Source organism: Pseudopodoces humilis, chromosome 19 (assembly GCF_049639895.1).
Source record: "Pseudopodoces humilis isolate 2021_Gansu_Grassland_sample_001 chromosome 19, ASM4963989v1, whole genome shotgun sequence".
Taxonomy (NCBI): Eukaryota; Metazoa; Chordata; class Aves; order Passeriformes; family Paridae; genus Pseudopodoces; species Pseudopodoces humilis.
The window spans coordinates 8,926,878-8,940,923 of record NC_142218.1 but is presented as its reverse complement, the minus strand read 5'-3'; the positions used below and the strand labels follow the sequence as shown (position 1 = coordinate 8,940,923).

Here is a 14,046-nt window from a genome sequence, read left to right as displayed (position 1 = left end):
GGGTTAGGGTTAGGCTCCCAGGTCAGCAGAAAACAGGGAGAACCCTGTGATGAATAACAAAAGGCATGGCCATGGATTAGGACTTCTGCATTTTGGGGTTTTTTTTCCATTCTCAAGGTGACCATGAAGCAGCTGAAGTTTAACCCCCAAAACACATGCAAGACACTGGGGAACCATGCAAGCAAGTGATTGGAATGGCCATCCTGGATTGGGAAATCCCATGCAAGGCCTCAGCTCTTACCAATGACACAGAAAGGCTTGCGGGCAAATTTCAACCGTCCCCTCCAGCCCCGGTATCGGCAGCAGCAGCCGGCGGCCCAGATCCGCACAAAGTATTCCACCCCAAACACCACGATGGTGACAATTTCCTGTGAGGAGGACAGTGCCATTAGTGGGGAGAACAGGATGATGGAGACCACTCTCCCAAATCCAGGGAAAAACCCACGACCTCAGAAAAATACACCTCAGAAAAGTCATTACTGAGCTGTCTGCACCACTCAACAGAGAGCCCAGGCTTGAAAGATCATCAGATCTCTGCTTCTGTGTCTTTCCTCCCCCTCCCCAGGGTGGTGAGAGGTGCTGCACATTGTAGACATGAACTGGAGTTCTACCCTCCTCATATTGTGCTTGTTCCCCCAGCACAGGAATGATGAACACCTTGTTGTCTCCCTGCCACCAGCCTCCAGGACTCAACTCAGTTAATGCTGAGGCAAGAGCAGAGATGGGAATCACTGAATGGGAATAATCCTAGAGGATGACAAAAGGGGATGTCAGCATTTTCCCTAGAAAACTGGCTTGGTTTGCCTGTGTGTGCTGGGAGATCTGGTGCAGATGCTCCATCCCTTGATGCCACGTGAGCTCCTTCCAGCTCTTTCCAGCTCTTTCCAGCTCTTTCTATCTCTTTCCATCTCTTTCCAGCTCTTTCCAGCTCTTTCCAGCTCTTTCCATCATCTCCAGCTGAATGTCCCATGCATGCTCTCTTCCCTCTCAGATCTTGTCACATCTTTCTCATGTGTCAAACCCAGTGAAGCCCCAATTAGTCTGCAGCATTCTTTGATTTGATGTGGGGCAGGAATGGGGAAGAGGAAATCAGACAAAAGGAGAAGAGACAGATGAAGCCAGCAGCTGTAGACTTTTAAAAAGTTTTTTCCCATTTCTGTCCCACAGGCCTGAGTGGTCCCCTTCTCACAAGAGACAGCTTAAATTCTTGCCTCAAACACCCCCAGTCTCAGGGGTTTGTGTGGATTTGATTTGATTTTAATACCTCACTGTCAGCCCCCACTTACCAGGATATAAAGGGCCCCTTCTGAGCTGTTCTGGTACTCATCAATGGTCGAAAAGACAGACAGCACCAGGCAGGAGAACACTAGTAGAAAACTAAAGGACACAAAAAGGGAGAGAGAGAGAGAAGGTCAGTCTTAATGGCATACTCATTTTCACACTCATCCAACGAACCCAGAGAGCAACTTTGGATAAATTTCTGTCTATTTACTGCACAGCTGCTACACCACCACGTAAAAAGGATGTCAAGTGCCCAGTTTTGCTAGCTGGAAGGCTTCTTGTGGATGTGTGGATGGACCCACTGGACTATCCCCAGTTTGGCCAGTGCCAATCCAGTTCCCCTTCCAGCTGGCAGCTCTGGTCACTTCTGACATTTTTTCCCCAAGGAAGTGTCAGCTCTTTCAGCAAGGTTCAGATGCATCCAAAAGCATCCAAATGAGCAGGGAAATTTCTAGCTGGGACAAGAGGGGAGCATCTGGCTGAGGAACAGGAGCATAGGCTGAGCATGAGCTCCACTCCTGCTCTACTTATACATTTACATCTACAAAAGCTCACACAGAAGTGGTGCTGCAATTCTTGCCAGAATAGGACATTTTGGGTGGATTTAATGTTCCTTTCTCAGGCAGGTACTCCACGTTAACTTCCTGCTGCCCAGAAAGGCTGGCAACTTTTTGGGTTTTTTGGAGCATCACTGGTGGTGGGTGGCTGTTGCTCTGCTCTTCTGTGGCCAGACATGGGGGTTGATCCAGCCCAAGGGAATGTGATTTTGGTGCTGTTGGCACTGGGGAGGGAGCTGGGCTGCTCTCTGTCCCAGCTCTTTGGGGACAAAAGAAGCCTCATCCTGCCATAAGCTGTGGGGATACAACTCTGATATCAGCTCTCTCAGTCGCTGATTCACCGCAGAACTGGGGGGATGCTCAAACCCCAGCGTGCACCCAGATCTCACTGACATCTACATCCACGGGCAGCCTCCCAAAAGCAGCCTGGGCAGTGCCACCCCAGGCTGTCACTCACTGCCTGCCCCCAGCCAGGCTGCCCAGTGCTGCATGTTCTGATGCAAATCAAAGGGCACCGAATGAGTGACAGGAGCTCGACTCTCTTCTGACACTCAGCGCCTGAATCCGCAGCTGCCGAGGTGTCCTGGCATCTGCTCAAGGATGGAGGCTTCCACCCCTGCCCACTGCTTGCTCCAACAAAAGCAGGGAAATTAATTTACTTGGGATCGATTTACTAATACAATAAAGTAGGCCAGCGCAAGGAGAAACTAAAAGCTGCATTCTTTAAAAGCATTAAATAATTCATTTGTCTGACTTTGTCTCGCATTCCTACAAACTGCATTGTGAATATTTATAAGGTTTGGTTCTGCTGGTGGGGGCTGCTGCTTTTTGGTGAATAAAGGAAAGGAGTTTCACACCACCAGGTCGTGCTTGTGGCTTTGCAGTGACCATTAATGTCACGGTAACAAGTAAAAATAGGGAGATTTGCAGTATTTATTCGAACCACAGGCTGAAACATGGTGGTGAGGTAGGGACTGCTGGAAGTAAGGGACCTTCAGAGCCATCTCAGCCAAGGCTGAGCTTTATCAGCCACAAGATGAATCCAGTATCAGGCAGATAATTTCCTGACTTCTCACTGCAAATTTCTCCTTCTCACACCAGATTTAGTGTGCAGACACTTGAAACAACCTCAGGAGAGTAAGAAAACCTCACTTGCAATCCCATTCATGACATCACTCAATGCCTTATCCAGGTCTCACTTTAATTGTTCTTTTCTCCCCAGGCTGGTCTTTTTAAAACACTTGCCATAAACAATCCCACCAGAACCTGCCCTGCAGTCAGATGGACTCCATCCCTCCCAACAACCTCCAGATTGCTGGGGCCATGCCCTGGGAGCTGGAGAAGGGGCCCCACTGCTGCCCACACCGTGGCAGGGGGAGCAGAATCCCACACTCCAGGAGGGAAGGAGCTGCAACTAGGTTGCTGCACTCCTGGAATGGCCCAGATTTTGCTGCAAACAACAAACATAGCAATTTTGCTATGTTGAAGTGAGAAACAAATGAATAATCAATGAGAGAAGAAAGGGGGAACGACAAAAAAGAAAAACAAAAAAAAAAAAAAAACCAAAAAATTCAAAAAAACCCAACCAAGCAAAAATAAGATAATGAAAAGGGATCAAGGGAAAGAGAATTCTACATTTTCTGATTAGAGAAGTAGATTGTGAGTTGTATTTGTTTTTGTGACCAAGCATCACTGTAAAGTGCCTGAGGAAAGGCTGAAAGCAAAGTGCCAATATCAGAGCAGGCTTGCACACTGTTTTTGCTCAGTTGATCACCTTGGATGGATCCAGAATGAAGCCATTATCAATTCATGAGTCCTGGCAGGGACACACACCACAAAAAAAAAAAGAGGATTCCTGTATGTTAAGTTGTCACTAGACAGATATTGGTAGGACAGGGGGAACAAACAGGAATAGAATTTGCTTTATCACTTCAAATCCCAAGGACAGATTGTGCAAGCCGTGGTTATGGGGAGAGCTGGGGCAGCTCCAGGCGCTGCTGGAGCAGTTGGACACGTGGCTGCTGCTTCTCCCCCTTCCAGCACATCCCTGCAGCCTCATTCCCGGCCTCCCTGTGCTCCTCAGCTCCCCAGGGCCAGCTCAGGGCTGCTGCAATTTCCACTCTGGGCTCCCCAGAGCTTCCATTGCCAGGGAGACCTGATGCAGATCAGGCTGGCAGGGCCAGCATTAATTACAGCTCTGCCAAGCACAGGAGGCAGCAGGGAATGCACCAGCTTCTCCAGCAGAGCATGGGAGATCCACAGCCAAATCCCACAGGGACAAAAACCTCCCCCTGGCTCAGTCCCAACAGGTAAGGAATCTCCCTGGCCCAGCCACCAGGTAAGGAGCAGTCCTGCCAGCAAGGGATGCAGGCTCTGGATCAGCACAGGATGAGCTGCACACGAATCCCAAAATAGCTCCACGGTGATGTGCAGCCCCTCTGCCCGGCCCTGTGGCCCACCAGCCTCTGGGGGCTGGAAAAGGAGACTCAGAGAATGGCACCTTTCTGCAAGGGAACTGTTCTGGGGGCGTTGAGGTCTGTCTGGCTCCTGGGAGGCTTTGAGGGGTCTGCAGATCCCCTTTGGACAGAGGAGTGGAGGAGAGAAGCTGGGAGGTACGTGCACATCAGGGCATGAATCCTCTGAGCTGCCACAGAGGGAGGGCAGTGGGGAACAGGAAGCTGAACTCTGCTTTAATTCCACCTAATCTACCCAGACAGATCAGGAAAGGGCTCCAGATAATAATGGATAGCTAAGGAAAGGGAAACAAGACAATAAATAGTGTAGCAGTTAGGATGAATCTAATTTTTAAAGCTACGTATCTAATGAAAGCAAATTACGTCTGCAGCCTGACTCTGGGAAATGTTCATGTGCAATAAGGAACATTAATTAGGTCCCATCTAATGATTTTTACATTAAAGATGCCAATTCTGCTTGGAACATTGGAGAAGACAATATCCTCCTCCTGAGCAGACAGGTCCTGCTGTGGAGTCAGCACCCAGCGTCCCCAAAACTCCGGGCAGGATTCAGGGTGGTTTGGGACCATTGTCTCCTCTCCAGAGGGACAGAAAGGAGAAATCTGCCCGTTGGAGAAGGACACCTCATTGCATTTTCTCACCCACCTCATTCCTGCAGGCCCCCAGCACCTTCTGCTGCTCTGACACCCCTCATACCTGTTGCTGAGACCTTTAAGCTCAGCCAAGACTCAGCTGTGCAAATCTGACTGCTGCTAATACCAGTAAATCCAAAGACCTCCAAAGTCTGACTTTACATCCAAAGGTTATGTTGACTTAAAACACCCGTGCAAGCTTCTTATTACAGTTTTTAAATCCCAGCCCAAAATCTGCATATCCAGATTTCATATCCACCGTGCTTCAGGTTAGCAACAGAAAAAGGAATGACTGAACTCCCCCTTGGAAATAAAAATACTTAAAATGGCATGAAACATGAAAGATTGTCCCTTTTTTTTTTTCTTTCCTTCCTCAGTGAAAGCACATGATGGAATCATCATAAAGCTGCTCAGGTTAATCATCTAATTTGCCTTCCAAAAGAAACCCCCTTGGAATCTACATGCCCATTTACATAAGAATTTTAAAAGGCCTCTAAATTTATTCCTGAAATACTCATATTCAAATAGCATTCACTGACATTCAGAAATGTTGGGGTTCTTCTGATGGAGCACCACTAATTAGCAACTGGACTCCTGGAGATGGAGATGGATACAACACAAGGAGGTGACAGAAGCTTTTAATAAGCCACTGTGCTTGTTGCCCACTTTGATGGCTTTCCCTGGAATTGGGAAAGGACTTTAATGATTTGTTTAATTAGAAGGGGCAAAGCTGGAAAGGAAGGAGTATTTCACTACAGGCATTCAAGAGCTGCACAATGAAAAGCAACTTAAAACATTTAAAACACTTGAAAATTACTTTGGGGATGTAAACAAGGCATTGATAATTGTGCTAAAATAAAACTGACGTGCTTATGTGCAATCCAGCTGCAATCCCAGTAAATCCATTTGCTGTGGGCTCTGTAAAACGCTGCAGTTCAAGTACTTAAAACTTTGATGTAAATCAAAGGCCAGGAAAATACAGAAATGACAATAAGTGAAGGTGAAAGAGCATCCACAGCTAAGAAAAACAGAGACTGGCAAATGCCTTTTAGTGCTCAGAGAGCCTTGAAATCAGAATGGGAGTATTTGCAGCTCAATTTAAACCTCCATTGAGTCAGAAGAAAAACGCTGAGAAAGCCATGACTTTTCCAGCAATAAAGACTTTGTTGTATGGCACCTACCCTTAGCCAGGAGCATCCATCATCTTTATTCATGTAAGCAATCCTGCTGTGACTTGCAACCTGGCTGCTCATTTCCAAGGCTGAATAGAAGCCTAAATACCTCACTCTGGGTTCCCACATCCCTTGGTCTCAGCCAAAATCATCTCCCAAAGCAAATCCTGTCACTAGAAGAGCTGGAAATAGAAGTGGAGAGTCCTGCCTTTTGGTGCTCTCCTTCCCAAAAATAACTCCTGATGGCATCTCAATCCCCTCAGGTCTGGCCATGCCCAGCCCCATCCTCTTTCCTGAGATTTTGCTCCTTGGATGAGCCTGGAGGATCCCTGAGCATCCATGTGGGTAGGAAACATTGTTTGTGGTGAACACACCAGCTGGCTCCAAGGCAGGGATTGTCATGGTTTATAAACTTTTTAATAAATCATTGTCAAATGCCTGTCTGGGACAACATTTTCAGCTCCTGTGCATTCTCAGTGCACTCAGGTGATGCCTGAGCAGCCTTGGCAAGAACCTCCTTGCTTGTACAAAGCCATAAAGAACACTGAGGACTGTGGTGTGAACTGTGGAATGGTTTGGATTGAAAAGGTCCTTAAAGATCACCTAATTCCAAGCCCCTGCCTTGGGGCTGACACCTTCCACTGGAGCAGGTGGTCTGAAAGGTGAGCTGGAGCATCTCCAGAGGACCTAAGCAGCGTTCCAGGGAAGGCTGTGGTGTGCACAGCGAGGCTTTAGATGGTGTGCTGGGAGGTGAGAATTCATCAGGCTACAGAGAAATGGCTCTTACAGATCCACGTTAAAGGACTGGCCCTGGGATGGGAAGGAAAATCATAGAATGATTTAGGTTGAAAAAACCCTCAGGGATCTTTGAGTCCAACTCTTCCCCAGCATTGCCAAGGCCACCACTAAAGCATGTCCCCAAGTGCCACATCTACACATCTGTGAAACACCCTGGTACGAGCATGGCAAAGTGGCACGACCTAGTCACAGGAAAACCTCTTGCCCTGCTTTCCTTCTATTTAGGAAGCACATTTCTCAGAAATAAAAACAGGATTTAGGAAATTTTCCCTTCGATATCCACCACTTCTGAAATCAGTTTCCACTCCAAAAGCTCCTCCAGCCTTTTGTCCTTGCTTGTAACAGGAGTGCCAGAATCCTGATCCAAACCCTTGGACTGCAGGAATCTGAGCTGAAATTGAAATGACTTGAAATAACTTGTCCCTAGTCCAGAAAAGGATTGTGTGTCTTCACACTTAGGAGCAAGAGTGAGCTTAAGAGATTTTCTGGATTGAAGCCTCAAAGAACAAAAGCCGTCTGGAAATGCCAGGGAATGGAGATCAAGATCTGAACACTTACAGTGGGAAAAGGAGTTAAATGTAAGGAATTGCTTGGGTTTTTTACAGGCTGGCTCTAATCATCTAACTTAGGCTGAATAAAAGCCTTATTAATAATAATGACTGCATGCAAAGTTCTAGCTCCAATGTTCCGCTTTGTCCTCACCCAGAATGAATCACTTGGAAATGCTTGTCTGCGTATTCTCCTCACCCTGCACACGCAGCCTCAGAGGAGCCAGATGTCTGGAGGAAAACCCAAAGTATTAATCAAGCCCATGCACCTGCCAGAAGAGTCTGTTCCTGCTGGGATCCAGCTCTGCTGGGCTCAGGCTTTCTTTCAAAAAATTTGGTGTGGAGAAATATATTCATGCAGCTGCAGAAATGGTTCATGGGAGAGAATCCTAAAGCCCACGGTGCAATTATAGTGCATTGGGAGGTAAATTAAGAGTATAAAATATTGGACATTTAAGTAATTCTTAAAATGTCTGTGCAGGCATTTATTCAGATCATGTTCATTGATTTTAATGTGAGGGAAAGTTGCTGTCTCATGCAATACCCATATTATTCAGATTGAAATCTGAGCACTGCCTCTCTTTCATCCCACAGGGTATTCCCCCAAAAGAGCCTCTGCTTCCTCCCCACCCTGGAGAAATCATTGCTAGTGAGCACAGGAATACAAACCTTCCTGATCCAACCTTTATCCCTGTTTGAAGATCAAGTTATTTCTGTTTCTTAAGCCTCAACACCTCAAGAAAAGTAAATTTCAGAAGCCAAGGAAATGCTGCATGGTTGGAGAATGCAGGAATTAAAATTCCTCTTGCTGAGGTCAAACTCCTCTGACTGACCTGGGCAAGTCACTCCATCCGACTTGAGCGAGCTCCAAAACTGGGTTAAAAGAAAGCTGTCCCTCTAAAATGTAATGCTGCATCTCATCTAAACATTCCTCGAGGGAATGTGATATACAAAAATAGGCTCTGGTCTAATTGCAGATAGGAAGATTGTCTCCAATCGGGCTGGTTCCCGCGGCAGACAGGAATAGTAGCCGCTTTTTCAAAGGTCTGTCCCAGAAGCAGAGATTCAGCTGGAGCCTGAGGTTTCCTGCCCACGAAGGACGAGCTCCATCCCACTGAGCTCCTTCAGCTTCACTTCCCCATCTCTGACTTTGCACTAGTTCTACAGCACCACGAATTTCAGCAAAAATCCATCCTTAGGGAGCTGCTGCAACAGGGACTCGGCGGCTCTCAGCAGCCACCTGAACTGTCCCAGACCCACGGAAAGCAACTAAATGGTTCAAAATCCTTGTGCTGCCTTTAAAAACCTCAGTTTCCCCACAGGTGAGACTTTAGGCTTTGCTCCTGTAAAAGCAGGACCCCAGAGCTGTTGCTCTTGGGCTCCCTCCCAGCTAAGAGTGAAGGAGAACAGATGAGATACTGGCAATTTTGAAGGCACTCAGATGCCCCAGTCACTTCCCAGGGTCCATCCCAGCTTCATTCCTTGATAATTAAAAGACAAGGATGTGGTTTCTGAGAACCAGAGGCTAATGGATAACACCAAAGTGTAAAATGCAAGGATTACCAAAGCCCTGCTAATTTCATTTGTTCATTCATTTGTTTAATTAACAGAGTCTTGGGGAAAATAAGGAAGCATTTGCAAACTGCCCAGATAATATGCCTGAGAGTTGGTAATTTCAACATCTGTTTAATTTTACCTCTCTTGTCCCAGGCAGTGAGCAGGAACTCACAGCAAAGGTGCAAAAGAATTGGTTTACAGCCTTATGATTTCAGTCCCCAAAAGATTATGACCTCCAAACTGGGTGAAAAAAAACCCACAAGGAATAACAGGAATGCCACAATATTCAGGACTGATGTTCCCTCTCACACTCCAGCACAAATCAGGAAGAATCCCCTGAAAGCCAAGGGGCTGCACTGCCACAGGAGAGGCTCCAGCTCAGCTGGGTCCAAACCCCGCGATGCCTGAGAGACACCTGAGTTTGGCACAAGAGAAAATGCAGGATTAGGTGCAGCACCAGAAATAAAAGGCCAGTGGTCACTTTTGGAGCTCTGCATCCCCTCCCCACGTTGGTAGGATATCATGATCCTCACCTGGCAGACGTGGCAGAACACGGCCCTGGTGCTTTCCCTGCCGGTGAAGCTGCCCCTGTCAGGATGGGAACATTTTTCCAGGAGCAGCATCTGGGCCATGCAGACAGGCAGCCCAGAGGAGCTGCCCAGGGTGAAGGATGCAAAACAAACTTAGAACTCTGGAGAGCTCAGCATTTAGAAGACAGTGCTCTTTAGCCCTAAAAAATTGCTGAACCAGCCCAGTTATGCCACAGGGAGGGGAGAACATCACACCAGCTGCCAGTCAATCCCTGCTTAAATTCACCACTAACAGAACTATTCTGAGTCTCCCAGGAGCTGAAACTCTGAATTCAAAAGTCCTTTTGCACCTTTTCCTCTCCATCAGCAAAGTTTCCCAGGGCAGTTGCCAGGCCTGTGCTCCCCAGGGGCGATGGGGACATCATCCTGCCACCATCCACACGGGCACCTCCTCGGCTCACGGCAGAGAGCGGCCAGCTCGTGACACCTGCACAGACAGCGCCAGGTCTGCCAGGACACAGCCTCTCTTTGCACCTAATAAATCAATCCCCAGCACCAAAGGACAATTATTCGCTTCTGTCACCTCTCACTTCTTCCCTGGCATAACCCACATTCTGCAGGTGGATGGCCAGGTGTGGAGCAGCTCACACATTGAGAACCTTTTGCAGAGGGAGAGGCTGCCCAGAGAGCTGAACCCTCCAGAAAGTGGAGGAAAGCCATGGCCCTGGCACAGGAAATCAAGGAAGCCTCAGTTAATGAGGGAGTCTTGTTTGAACTGGGCAGTTTTGGGGGCCTGCTGCAAGCAGGGCTGGGGTTGAGAGCCAGCACGTTCAGGTCAGGGCCTTTGTGCTCACCTGGATACTTGAAAAAAGGTGACATTGCCTCACCCAAAGCTCCCCCCAAACATCCATCAGTGGAAGGGGGGAGGAATGACACCTGTCCCCCTCCAGCTGTCCCTGCAATGCAGCAGTTCCCAAGTCAGCACAACCCCTTCACTTCAGCTAAGGGTACATTACCCAGCCAGTTCCCAAACCCCACACCTGCCCCCACTGCTGCTCACTGCTGTGAGGCACCCAGACATGGGCAGGAGGGAATCAGGCTCAGACAGCACCAACCAGGTGATCTGTGCATCTCCTGACTCCTAAGGCAATGGATGAGCCTCACATGATTGCCCTGTCTGGCTGCCACCCTGTCTCTACCTAAAATTTGGACCTGTTGGCTGATTTTCATCAAGTTTGCCAAAGTGATGGGGAGCAGTGAGGATAAGAACCTCTTGCCCTCTGTTTTTGCCCCTCAGAGGAGGCTGCCACGTGAGCTCCATGGGGTTGGCACACACCAACCAGCCTGGGAAAGCCACGAGCTCCCAGAGAGCAGCTCCCCCATGTTCCCCCGCACAGCAAATGACAGTTTTGTTCCCTTTACTTATTTCCCTGTGCCAGTAAACACAACAATAAATAGCAAGCTGCAGGAGGCAGATGATTGTGTGGTGAAAGGTGGAAAACATCTAAAAATGATTTAAAGCAGGGAGGAGAATAGGAAGAGAGAGCTGTGGATTATAATCTCTGAGGAGGAGGAGCTGCATGGCTGGGGAAAGGCAGCAAAGACAGGGAAGGTTTTCCTTCCCACCCTCCAGCTCCTTGCTCTGGGTGATGCTCAGGTCTTCTGTGCAGGTCCCTCTTTGCAGAGGTCCCCAGACCCAGCCCTGGCACGGGACCCCAGCAGCCCTGGGACAGGAGCAGGAGCAGCACTGCAGGGGTTGGACCCTTTAAAAACTCCTCAGGAACAGGGACACAGGGCATGGACACAGTAAAGCTGGAGAGAGATTATCTAGCTGCCATTTCAACACGCTGGTAAATCAAAGTCGATGGAAGCCATATGCTCTGCTGGGAAGCATCCATCTCGTTGCCAGGGAAACATCCTTCCCGTTTAAAATGGCAGGCAAAGGCTTGCAAAAACCTGTTTTTAACCCCCTTTTCTCAGGCATGATCCAAGTCCCCCAGCAGCTCCCCCAGCCCTGCGGCATCGCTGTACTGCTGCTTGGGAGAGCCGCTGCAGCTTAGCCTGGGAACAGGAGGAGGAGATGGTCCTTCTCCCCTGGGGTCCAGAGGAAATCAGAGCCAGCCTGACAGCAGTGAGATCACACATCAAATTCCCATCTTACTCCCAAGGCAGCTTCCACAGTTCATTCCTCTGGAAAAACAGGGAATCACCTGCTTGGGTCACATCCAGCAGCTGCACTCGGGGATGCTGCAGGTGCCTGGTACAGACACACACACAGATGTGCCCAGCTGTGGGGCAAGACCCTGCTGCAGCAAGGGAATGACCAACAGCAGGAGCACGGTTGGGTTTGTGCTGCTCAAGCCATCTCCTGCAGAGCTGCAGGTACCACCCATTCCTTACAGGCAGCGAGCACCAATCTGACCTTGGGAATCACGGCAATCCGCAGCCAGGACTGCAGGAGCCACAGGAAACCAGCACTGAGCTCAGCAGCTGGCCCTGGGTCTCCTGCTCTGCATCTGCACCTTCTCCTTGCTCCCTCTAAGCCAGAGGTGCAGTCCTGGGTCTAACACGGCCAGGCTGGTTTGCTGGGGCCACTGTCAGCTGCAGGAGGGGGTGGTGGGGATGTGGGAAGGAGCACTTCCAGAGCACAATTTATAACCTGGCACTGTGGAAGTCACAGCAAACACTCTTCAGCCTATCAGCGCTGATGAATGTGCTTTTGTTTTCAGCAGAAGACACAAATCAGCGCCCACTGGAACAAAACTGGACATCCTCTGGGAAAGGTTTCACTGCTCTGTTTACCTGCCTCTGAAGCCCCTCATGATTTTTTTGGTTTTGATAGAATCATGGAATGGTTTGGGTTGGAGGGGACCATAAAGATCACCTTGTCCCCACCCTCCTGCCATGTGCAGGGACACCTTTCACTAGACCTCTGCTTCATGCCCCGTCCAAGCTGGCCTTGAACACCTCCAGCCCCCTTTTTAAAAACTGTTCTCATTTATTGTAAATCCCATAAGCAGATGAAGCCAAAACCAGAGCATTTTCTATTCTGATAAGTAACTATGCCTTAAAAACATTTATGATGGAGATCAGAGACAATATTTAATAATGCAAAACCTAGGAAGGTGTGATGGGACAAAGACAAATCCTGAAGGCTCCCAGTCTGTATGGGAAATGGTTATTGCAGCTGGAGGATGGAGAGGCTAGAGTAACAGCCTGGGGAGCAGGGATGCTGGATTTTTATGCTGCAGGCATTCTGTGTCACTGAATTCCTCTGTCCCTCAGCTGCCAACTGGAAAACCTGGTGATGATTCCCCCCAGCACACAGGGGCACAGCTGAGGTAAAGCCCAGGTCTAGCTCAAGACATGTCCATGGCCCTCAGCAAGAGATAAATCCTTCTGGAGTAGCACAAAGCCTGGCACAAAACAACTGCAAAGCACACCAGCAACCAGGGCTGACGTGGACCCGAGCCAGCACAGCATCTGAAACCACAGCACAAAGCCACCCGGGAGCTCACAGGAGCAATGTCCTCCAGCACACGACCCCAGGCCATGCCCAGCACCACAGCCAAAGGTTCAGTCCACCCCTAGGTAACAGCTCAAGGCGTTTGCAACAGCCTTAAATCCCGTTCCTGGGCGCTGGCTTGGCTCCGGAGCCCATGAGCAGCACGAGTCCCCATCAGGGCAGCAGCTCCTGCCAGAGCCGGGCAGGAGTCACCTTCACTGCTGCCATCGCAGCCACATCTCCCTGGCGACTGTCAGCCGGCCCCGAGACCTGCTCGGGCTGCCTGGGAATTATGTCAGCGGGCACTGTAAATATCCAGCGGCCCTTTCATGATCCCGCACATTCCCGCTATCCCTGCTTGGCTCGGAGCCGCGTGCGAGCTCTGTGCTGTGCGCTCAGGTCACTCAGCCACACAGAGCGATGAATGGATAACAGCCAGGTAGTATTTGGAGTCACAGCATCCTCAGCCTGCTGCTAAACCAAGGAGCAGCTCCATCCTGCTTGTGTAACCCGGCCTCGCAGGACTTTCCCCATAATTAGAGGGCCTTTCCCTGCAGTCCCAGGGGGGGCATATGCTCTGTGAAAGGATGCTCAGAGCTGAGCTTCCTCTCCTGCACATATTTTCAGTCTTCCCTAGAAACAGCAAAGAGCAAGAGGAAGCAGGAAGGGGAAAAAAAAAAAAAAAAAAAAAAAAAGTTTAATTAATCTTCATTTAATTTCTGCTTTCTTTTGGCAAATAGAAAATAAGTGAGCAAGCTCCTCAGGCCTGTGCTGCTGCCCTGGGCTCTAGCAGCCCTAGTGTTTCCCAGATGGGATGCACATCCCACCAGGCCACTGCAGCCAGCAGGGAATGCCATCACAGGGTCAGGCCTGACTCCAGCCACTCTTCCCAACACATCCCATGGGGTTGTGGCTGCAGGGTAGAGGGGCTTCCCCAGAAACAGATGGGGAAGCATCTCATTACCTTCAATCATTTCTCTGTGATCTTCAGT

At 49.2% G+C, this 14,046-nt stretch overlaps 1 protein-coding gene across 4 annotated transcripts in view; it reads right to left on the bottom strand.

Moving 5' to 3' along the window:
• Window positions 1-14,046, bottom strand: part of KCNQ2 (potassium voltage-gated channel subfamily Q member 2) — a 74,610-nt gene that overhangs the window by 49,500 nt on the left and 11,064 nt on the right. For all 4 annotated transcript variants that reach the window (XM_005524792.2, XM_088064484.1, XM_088064483.1 and 1 more), the window contains exons 2-3: window positions 1,287-1,377; window positions 242-368 (exon numbers count right to left, since the gene is read on the bottom strand). In XM_005524792.2, the coding sequence (XP_005524849.2) occupies window positions 242-368; window positions 1,287-1,377 (218 nt within the window). The remainder of the gene's footprint in view (window positions 1-241; window positions 369-1,286; window positions 1,378-14,046) is intronic.